At 42.9% G+C, this 10,479-nt stretch overlaps 1 protein-coding gene across 1 annotated transcript; it reads left to right on the forward strand.

Annotated features, from left to right (window-relative positions):
• Positions 1-857: 857 nt before the first annotated feature.
• On the forward strand, positions 858-2,750 carry LOC109748235 (uncharacterized). Its single transcript, XM_020307271.4, has 3 exons — positions 858-1,121; positions 1,604-1,913; positions 1,996-2,750. The coding sequence occupies exons 2-3, from the start codon at positions 1,605-1,607 to the stop codon at positions 2,578-2,580; spliced, it is 894 nt and encodes a 297-aa protein (XP_020162860.3). The 5' UTR covers positions 858-1,121; position 1,604; the 3' UTR covers positions 2,581-2,750.
• Positions 2,751-10,479: the final 7,729 nt, after the last annotated feature.

Genomic DNA, 10,479 nt, shown 5'->3' on the forward strand with positions numbered 1-10,479 from the left:
CTAGGGCATTAGTAACGACCCTTTAGTCCCGGTTCCCCAACCGGGACAGATGGGCCTTATGAACCGGGACAAATGGGCCTTTTTCTACTAGTGTTCAATTAGGGAGGAAGGCAGAGAGAGGAACCCGTGGACAACTACAGGCGAGAGCCAAAGAGGACCATGTTGTGGCCTGGATCTGCCGGTCGTCCCCGCTTTCCGGCAAAGGGACAGCACCGGGAGGAGCGGCGGAGGAGATCATGCTGGTATGACGACGGCATGTTTCCCTAGCATGCTTCTTGCATCAATGGAAACAGCGATGGCGCGGGCTCGATGGGTAGGGTTGCTTCCTATCTCAAAGTCCACAATAATCTCCACAAAAGTACGAGGATGCTGTTAGCAACTGCATAAATCACTGCCATCTCCACTCCTGCTCTAGCCTTTGTTGGAGAAGAGCGCAAGTAAATACACATCAGAGGAAGATTTTTGTTCCAAAACACTTTGAAATCAGGGGAAAATTCCCATAATACATTTGACTAAGTTCCAAGAGAAACAATTAAAGCAGTTGTATGTGGAGTATAGGAATCCAACTCTAAGGCTGTGTTTGGTTGGACTTCTGTAGCCAACTTCTAGCTTTTGGAAGCTATAAGCTAACCAAAGGGGAAAACAGAGAAGCAGAATCTGTAAAAGTTACGGCTTCCCCGCAGTGTATTTTTCGAAGCAGGTGAACCCCCAACTTCAGCAATGCACTTTTAGCTGTCCCCTGAGAGTTTCAATGTATTTACCCACCTTTGCCATTCGTAAGTGGAAAACGATTGGGCCTATTCCTCCCGAGCGAGTCATCCAGCACCACAGAAGGCCACCCCTCGTAAAAAAACACATCGGAACCCTAGTCTCCATCGACCCGAGCGGCAGCTAGGGTTCCTAGCCGCCGCCGGCGGCCCTCCACCGCCGCCTGCCCAGCCGCTGGCGCCGCCTCCCCGTCGCGACCTCCTCCCTCCTCTACTGCTCGCCGGACCTCTCCGCCTCAAGAGCCCGCGAGGACCACCGGACCAGCAAGGGACGCCGTCCTCCACCTCCGCACGCCCTGCCGCCGGCGACGCCTCCCGCAGCCCCGACGCGAGCTCCTACCTCCACTCTGAAAGGTAGCTGCTCCCCTTCCTCCCACTCCCCTATCCCCCCTCCCACCTCCTGTACAAGTAGAAATAGGATGGATTTATTTTGCTTTGTCATATTGTTGTCTATTGATGATGTATATTGGATGTAAATAGGATCATTCCAGACAATTCACAGTCAAATCTACAACAATTCCCTGCTCCCTCCCCCTCTCCTTCCTCCTCACCCTCCCTGTTTAGGTTTCCTTTGAATTTTTTGCACAATTTTATTTATGTAATGTTTAATTGCTTGTATACATGATATGTACAGAAGCTGAACATGATATACCTATTTTTTGTGTGATGTATAAGCTTGCATGACATGCCATCTAAAAAGACAGCAAACAACATTCACAAAAATTTCTTGTACATAGATATTATGTTTGCTACTTGTACATACTATTTGAGTACTTGCTGCTATTATGTAATGCATTATTATTGATACGTGCTTTTCTCATATTGCTTTATTGAAGTATGACTGAGAAGGCGGTGTGGGATGATGCCCATCTCAAGAAACTCATTGAAATATTGAGAGAAGAGGTTGAAAAGGGGAATAGGCCATTAGGTTATTTAAACAAGAGGGGTTGGGAAAACGTTTTGGAGAAATGGGAAGCTAGAACGGGAAAGAAGTATCCCAAGGATAAATTCAAAAACAAGTGGGATGCCATAAAAAATGAGTACACTTGGTTCATGGAGTTGAAAAATGAAGCAACTGGGCTTGGATGGGATGATGCGAAGAGAACCGTTGATTTCTCTAAAGAATGGTGGGATGAACATATCAAGGTAGGACTAGCCATTTTGTTTTTCATTTGGAATGGTTCTATATGGTTGCATTATCTCACTTATACATTAAAATCCATTTCAGAGATGCCAAGAGAGTACAGGAAAGAAATGCAATCATATGAAGTTCAAAAAACAGGGACCAAAGCACCTTGAAGATTTGCACATCATATTTGACAAAGTACATGTTACTGGGGCTAGTGCTTCTTGTGCTGGAGATATATCTTCTGATGAATCAAGTGATGATAATGCGGTTCCTTTCGAGAAGCCCGATGGTCGTGCTGAAATGAAGTTGGCATCTTCGAAGAAACCAAAACCAAGCAAGAAGCGCAAGCAACCTTCTAACGCAAATGAGGAGAAGGAAGAAAAGAGTCCATTCTTACGATTGTACAAGCAGACATGCGAGAAAATAGAAAGTGGAGTGGAGAAGATAACTTCAAGTGTTGAAGCATCATCCGCTCCTCTCACAAACCATGTTCCCACCATTTCAGAAGTAATGAAGATGGTCAAAGAATGTGGTGTGAAGGAAAAAACTGCTCTCATGCACACAACCCTCACTCTTATAGTGAAGCCCGAGTTTAGGGAAATCTTCAATGTTCTTGAAACAAAAGAAGGGAGGTTTGATTTTTTGGAGAGGGAGCATGAGAAGGAGATGTTGAAGCACGTGTAGTGAATCATATTTGTTTATGTTATAGACCTATATTTGCTTTCATTGTGGACCAAATTTGGTTATTTGTGGACCATATTTGCTTTCGTTGTGGATGTAATTGCTTTTGTCGTGGACCATATTTGCTTATGTTGGTTTACCATATTTATGTTGTGAGAAATATTTACTCCTGTTGTTTACCATATTTATGTTGTGAGAAATATTTACTCCTGTTGTTTACCATATTTATGTTGTGAGAAATATGTGCTCATGTTGTTTTACCATATTTATGTTGTGAGAAATAGTTACTCCTGTTGTTTACCATATTTATGTTGTGAGAAATATGTGCTCATGTTGTTTTACCATATTTATGTTGTGAGAAATATGTGCTCGTGTTGTTTTACCTTATTTATGTTGTGAGAAATATGTGCTCGTGTTGTTTACTATATTTATGTTGTGAGAAATATTTGCTTGTGTTGTTTTACAATATTTATGTTGCGAGAAATAATTGCTCGTGTAGTCTGGTCATATTTATGTGATGCAGAATATTTTAACATTTTTATATTGTTATGTAGATGGATGCAAGAATGGAAGAAGTGGCCATAAAGGGACAGGAGGGAATGAAACTTCTAGCTGAACTTGCGAATCAGGCTGCTATCATGGGAAACCTAGGTAACCTCTATGTTGAGCGATACTTGAACAAAACATACAGAGTGCCTCGGCAAACAGGACTTCAATGGGTCATGGAGTGTTACGGTCGACCTAGATACTTTTATAAAATGTTTCGAATGGGCAATGATGTTTTCATGGCACTTCATGATTTGCTTGTCTCTGCATATGGTTTGACGTCAACCACTAATGTTTCATCAATTGAGTCACTGGCCATGTTCTTATGGATTGTTGGAGGCCCTCAATCATTTGCTCAAGCTGAGAACCGTTTTGTACGATCACTTTGGACAGTTCATACAAAGTTTAAGGAAGTTTTGTTATGTTTGCGCAAGTTAGCGAAAGATAACATCAAACCTAGAGATCCTACTTTTAGGCATGAGCATGAAAAGATTAAGGAAGAGCGTTTCTGGCCTCATTTCAAAGGCGCTATTGGTGCCATAGATGGATCACATGTGCCAGTTTCAATGCCTGCAGATGATGCGGTTAACCATAGATGTCGACATGGTTTCACATCTCAGAATGTGCTTGCAGTATGTGACTTTGACATGAGGTTTACGTTTGTGGTTGCGGGTTGGCCGGGCTGTGCACATGATACAAGGGTCTTGAATCATGCATTAGCACACTTCCCTTCATTTCCTATACCACCCAAAGGTATAATGTAGTAACTGATGTCATCATTAATTATATTCTTATGTGTGACGCTAACTTTGTGTTCTTTTTCAGGGAAATACTATCTTGTCGACTCTGGGTATCCAAACCGAACGGGATACCTTGCTCCTTTTAAGGGGAGTACATACCATCTGCCGGAATTTCGTCTTCGCCGTCATCGTCCACCTGAAGGGAAGTACGAGTTGTTTAACTTTTCACATTCATCCCTTCGAAATGTTGTTGAGCGTGCTTTCGGGGTACTCAAGCAGAAATGGCGCATCTTGAAAGGGGTCCCAAGTTTCTCACCTCGTACACAGAAGCATATCATCATTGCTTGCATGGCATTGCATAATTTCATTCGTGATAGCAAGTTGAGTGACAAAGTTTTTGATAAATGTGATGTCGATGATGAGTATGTACCTCCAGTGCTACGAAAGGAGGTGGCACCAACACAAGCGGATCCCGTTGAAGAAGAGGAGAACGAAGATAGCATGAACAATATTCGTAGTAGGATAGCTGATGCTTGTCTTGCCATGGCAAGATAAGTTAGTTATGTCGATGAAGCTCATCATCATGTGAACCATATGTGTTTTCTCTATGCTCCACGTCTTCCATAATAATATTATGGTGTATCTATCTGTTTGGATATATGAAACATCAAACCATAATCGTTAAATTGCATATGTGTTACCTATGAGTCATCTTAATTGTCATAATTTTCCTTTGCAAAATGGACGTTCAATTGCCTACCATATATGTATCACTGCTCTACGGTCAACTAGGAAATTAACATATTTCACTATGGCCTAAGGGGCATCATAGAACATTCACAGTCAAATCTACAGTTTCACAGTTGTTTCAACCAAACGGCTTCCAGCTTTTCCACAGCAGAAAGTTCACAGCAGCTTTTTCACAGCTCACAGCTCACAACAGCTTTTACAGAATCTGCAGCTCAACCAAACACAGCCTAAGAACTGAAAACTAACTTTACTTTTTTCAGGTCTACATCAACGCTTCAGCACCTAAACTTTAAATCCACATCAACACCAGCCAAAAGAACTCAATCTTAGTCTAGCATCTTGTGGTGGAGTACTGAGCATTGAACATACTTATTTGGTAGGATGTCTCACCGAGTCGAAGGCATGTACAGGGAGGGCATTGGCGACGCCCTGGAGCACAGTGCCGAGGGGACATGCTCCGTGCACCGGCGAGCGTGGCGCAAGTATGATGGCTTGGTCCTCGGTGACGACGGGTGCCTCGCCCAGCCAACGGCACCGCTGGAGATCTCGACCAGCATGGCAACGTTTGAGATGACGCCGAGGCGCGAGGAGTAGAATGGAAGCGGGCTGCAGGACCTCCTTTTGCCGCCGCACGAGATGAATCAGTAGATCGAGCAGAGAGACGGCACCGCGGACCTACTTCTGTCTTGGCGGTGGCTCGGGCTGGATCAAGGGAGGGCGGAAGGATGAAGAACGCGGAGAGGAAGAAAAGGAAACGGAGAAACCCAAATCCAAGGAATAAACAACCAAGAAGCGACCAAACTAACCCAAATCTCCCTGTCCACCGCTGCGGTTGCCCCTCCATGACTTCCGCACAAGGATTCACGGACTGGTGGAGATTTCGTGGGGAGGAGGAGGGAGGCGCATATGAGCGGCGGCGGGTTGGGCGGGAAAGAGGGAAGGCAGAGGAGCAACGGCTGCGCCAAAGATTCGAGGGAGAGAGACAAAGAAGATGGAACCCTACCTTGTCACTCGATTGGGGACGAGGCCACGAACCAAGGGAAGCCATGTGGCGTCGGGATGGGAAATCCCAACAATACCCTCGGCGGGGCAACGAAATCACAGGCGGTGGCACGCGGTTTGTACCGCAGAAGGACTGCACTGGGCACTCTCCTAGCCACGGCAACTGACAGGCACGGCCCATATACGACATACCCCACAGCTCAGCGACATCTGCCCAATATACCGAAGTGAGAAAACAAAACCACCATCCATTGCTCCAACTCCGAATTTTATCCAACGGCCCAGCTCATCCCAGGGGCATATCCCACGGCCCAAATTGCATCAAGGGAGAGATCCGACGGCCAGAATTCTCAAATCGCTGAGAGAGCCCAGGTTCAGATAGGAATCTAACTATGGGATTTTATCCAACGGCCCAGCTCATCCCAGGGGCATATCCCATGGCCCAAATTGCATCAAGGGAGAGATCCAACGACCAGAATTCTCAAATAGCTGAGAGAGCCTAGGTTCGGATAGGAATCTAACTATGGGCTGGGATGCCATGCACTTTTGCTTAAGTGGTGGCAATGGAGTCAAACACTAGCTTGATGCATGCATGCAACCGTGTCAACATGCAATCCACCGTACAAGAATAAGAGCATGCGCAGTGCGTCTAGTTCAGTCTAGGGGTGGCCATACTAAGAGCATCTCCAGCCGCACCCCCAACAGGCCCCCCAAGACGCCATTTTTTTCCCCGACGCCCAAAAGAACCCCAGTCGGATGCCGAATTCTGCCGGGTTGGCCCATTTTTCGGCCCAGCGATCCCAGACCGAACTCAACGCACTGGGGGGCACTTGGGGGCTCCAGCGGAAGGAAACATGGCACGTGGGCCACCACTGTCAGGCGAGACACGTTTTCCCCGGCCCAGATTCGACCCACGCGCCGCAGGACGCCACTTCCCCTTTCACCACCATGACGATCTGGTGGAGCACCTATGGAGGCTCAAGGGCAACGCCTAGTTCGATGTGTTTGAATTATGAGCTTGCTTCGTTGAACTGTTTGATTTGTATTGATTTCTGTGATGAACTATGTGATAAAAATTAGTTTTTGTTGAATTTGTGATGAATTTGGGCCTAATTTGCACGCAATTTGGGCCGAACTTGGTGGCTGGGGGGGAGGCTGGGAACCAGAGCCCCCCCCCCCACACACACACACCGAATATATCATCGGTTAGCCCCCAAGCGGCGCTATTTCAAGTCCTTGGGGGGCTAGACGGCTAGAGATGCTCTAACACAAGAGATCAGACCTGGGAGGTCCTATTTGACGCGCATTGCGTTAGGTAGATGCTTGATAACACAGCGCACCTGACTGGCGAGGAAACTCCTAAGGCCTGTTTGGGGGCGTTGATAGGTATCCCCTGTAGCTATAGCCTAAACCCTATTTAGCGTCCTCAGGGTCAGTTATCAGGAAATCTGCAAACCCGCGCAGACACCCCACCCCCCCCCCCCCCCCCCAAAATCTTGGGCGCGGCCTATTATTTCTCTCTTTACTTCTCGACAGCGCATGCATCACACGAGAATGGGCCAGCCAATTAACGGTCGCTTTGTTTGTTTTCCTAAGATGTGAAACTTCTAGAAGCTTTTGGCGGATTTCAAGAAACTTCCAGAAGTTATCGGCCGTTTTTTTGGTTTTCCATCTGTTTTCTTTTTCTTTTTTTGTTTGTCTTAGTTTCGTAATAAAAAAAATCAAATGTGTGAACATCTTCAATTGCATGAAATTATATCAAATCCAACAAATATTTTTTCAATCCGTGGACGTTTTCAAGTTCATGAACTTTTTTCAGATCCGTGAACTTTTCGAAAATTCATGAAATTTTTACAATCACATGAATATTTTTTGAACGCGTGACTTTTTTAAAATTCATGAACTTTTACAAATCAGCAAACTTCTCAAACCCATGATCTTTTTACAATCCAATGGATATTTTTCGACAGCATGAACTTTTTTAAAATTCACAGACTTTTTCAAATCCGAAAAAAAATCAAATTCATGAAAATTTTCAAATACACAAACTTTTGTCAAATCCATGAAATTTTTACAATCCCAAGAATAGTTTTTGAATATGTGAACTTTTTAAAACTTCATGAACTTCTTCAAATCCTCGCTCTTTTTTCAAATCCTGCAAACTTTTATTGAACTCGTGGTCTTTTTCGATATCGTGAAAATTTTGAAATCCACAAACTTTTTTTGAACCTGTGAAATTTTCTCTAATTCATTAACTTTTTTCGAATTCATGAACTTTTTCTAGTTCGCGAACATTTTTGAATTCATGAACACTTTTCATGTTCATGAACATTTTGTGAATTTTGGGTATATTTTCACAATGTTATACTGATTTTTGAATACTATGAACTTTTTAAAAACTCAACTGGTCAACGGTCAACTGAACCGGTCCAGTCAATCGGTCGACCAGCGGGAGGGGTCGAGCCTGGAAGCCAGTGCTTGTCCAGCGATCGAGTGAAGCAGCGGTCATGCTTTAAATGGGCGGGCCGAACTGACGATCGCTTGAGCATCGGCTAGCGATCTGGCGCATAACGCGTGGAATAGGAGCCCTTATCATGCAGGCGTTGCTCATGTCAGGCAAGTCCCGCACGATCCGTAGCGTAGCTGTGGCCGACCCATTGGCGTGTCACACTTAAATGGAGGGAATCACGTACGGGCATAAGATTCCCTACAAAACGCAAGTGTTTTCTCCCCATTTCTTCACATATTTATTTTCTTTTTTCAGTAGTTCCAAGAATGATCTATAAAATCAAATTTCAGTGTGCTTTATATGTCTAATAATAGAAAGTTTATGTTAAACTTTAAAAAAGGTTCACACATTTGGAAATCATTCACTAATTTAAATAAATGATCATAAATTCAAAAATGTACACATAACTCGAGGGAGCCACGCACGGGCATAGCATTCCCTACAAAATCCACGTGTTTTCTTTCGTTTCCTTCACATACTTATCTTCTTTTTTCTATACTTTATAAAATAAAATTAAAATGTGTTTTATACGTCTAATTATAGAAAGTTACCTCAAACTTAAAAATGTTCACAATTTTGCAAAACATTCATAAATTCAAATAAATGTGCATAAAATAAAAAAATGTGCCAGAATTTGAAACATGTTCATGAATTCGAGAAAATGTCCACGTAAATGAAAACTGTTTAGGAATTCAAATAATGTTCATCAATTCAAAAAAAATCCAGGAAACCTATAATTGTTCATGAATTCATAACAACATCATGAATCTAAAAATATTCACGAATTATAAAAATGTTCATGAATTAAATAAATGTTCAGGTGTTTGAAACAAAGTGTTTATGGGTTCAAAAATGTTCATGAATTCATAATAAATTCGCGGGAATTCAAATAATATTCACGTGTTCTAAAAATGTAAAATATTCAAATAATTGTTCATGAATTCAGAAAAGTTCACAGTATTGACAAAACTATTCATGAATTATAGAAAATGCAAATTTTAAATATTGTTCTTGAATTTTAAATAAAACACATGAATTCAAAAATTATGCACAAATTCAAGAAAATGTTCAGGAATTCAAAACTTGTTCACGGATTCGAGAAACTATTCATAAATTCGTAAATTGTTCATGAATTCAAGAAAATATTCTTGAATTCAAAAAATGTTCACGAAATCAAAAAATGTTAATAGATTTAAAAAAACTGCTCATGAATTTAAAATGTGTTCGAAAATTTTAAAATCATTAATTGATTCAAAACAATGTTCATGAACAATCCAAAAAATGTTCTCAAAAACAGAAAAAAAAACATGAACACAAGAAACCGGAAAAAAACAATGCAAAACACAAAGTAAAACAAAAACGGTAAGAAAAGCCAAAAAACAGTGAAATTACAAACGGGAAAATAAAAACAAAATAAAACCAAAAATGAGAGTGGAAAACGTAAAAGAAAAACCAGGTAGTAAGCACAGGAGCCGGACAACCCAACTATTGACCAAAGACATGATTCGGAGCTGATGCATATAAGGCCAAACTCGTGACGCCGAAGTGTGCTATAAAGCTGTTCGGACTTGTCGGCGACTCATTTGTTCCCATATCGAGCCCCTGGCAATTTGTGCCGAGGTGCGTGTGTGAAACAACCGAACAAGCAAAATTCAGTTCTTTAGAAAAAACGAATGCTGAATACGGATTATGTTCACTGGAACCTGATTGATATGTCAATCGCCATTTTACAGGTAATAATGCCACAACCCAGGCTATTTGACATGTCGGGGGTCGAAGGCTGACGGAAAAGGCACTTTACAGGCTCGAAATAGAGAGTGCGGCCTAAAATTATTTGGACCTCCTGTCGCACGTCTGCGCCGCCTTGCCTCGGTGAAAGGACTCCTTAGCAGGAATACCCTTTGGGAAAGTGTACGAAGCCGAACTCCGAGAGAGTCCGTGAGATGACCAGCCTTTGAGCCACATGTGGTAAAAGATAAAAAATAGTTAGAAAAGAAAAGGAGGCTATGGGAGTGCTTGTAGGCCTGTCCGTATTGTGCCTCCGCGTGTGACCAGGGTATTTTAAGTGCATAATTGTGTATGCGCGGTACAAACTTCGCAGGTATATGTGGCGAATGACGGAGGCCGAACTGCTAATCCAGCTCTGAGATTGATCGGTCATGTTTAATAGAGACCGGCTAATGCCCAGTGAGATATGCGGCTTGATGAGGCCGCTTTGTACTTCGGCTAAAGTAGTTGTAGTATGATCCTCTGTACGGAGGGAGCGTTCCGTATTTCCATTTATCGTTATGACGCCGCGTGGACCGGGCATCTTGAGTTTTGCATGGGCGTAATTGAAGGAAATATGCCCTAGAG

Source organism: Aegilops tauschii, chromosome 4 (assembly GCF_002575655.3).
Source record: "Aegilops tauschii subsp. strangulata cultivar AL8/78 chromosome 4, Aet v6.0, whole genome shotgun sequence".
Lineage (NCBI taxonomy): Eukaryota > Viridiplantae > Streptophyta > Magnoliopsida > Poales > Poaceae > Aegilops > Aegilops tauschii.

Bases quoted from the DNA above. Each gene is read 5' to 3' on its own strand.
- LOC109748235 (XM_020307271.4), top strand. From the start codon at position 1,605: ATGACTGAGAAGGCGGTGTGGGATGATGCCCATCTCAAGAAACTCATT. The intron at 1,914-1,995 runs GTAGGACTAGCC...AATCCATTTCAG, and splicing joins GGTGGGATGAACATATCAAG to AGATGCCAAGAGAGTACAGG.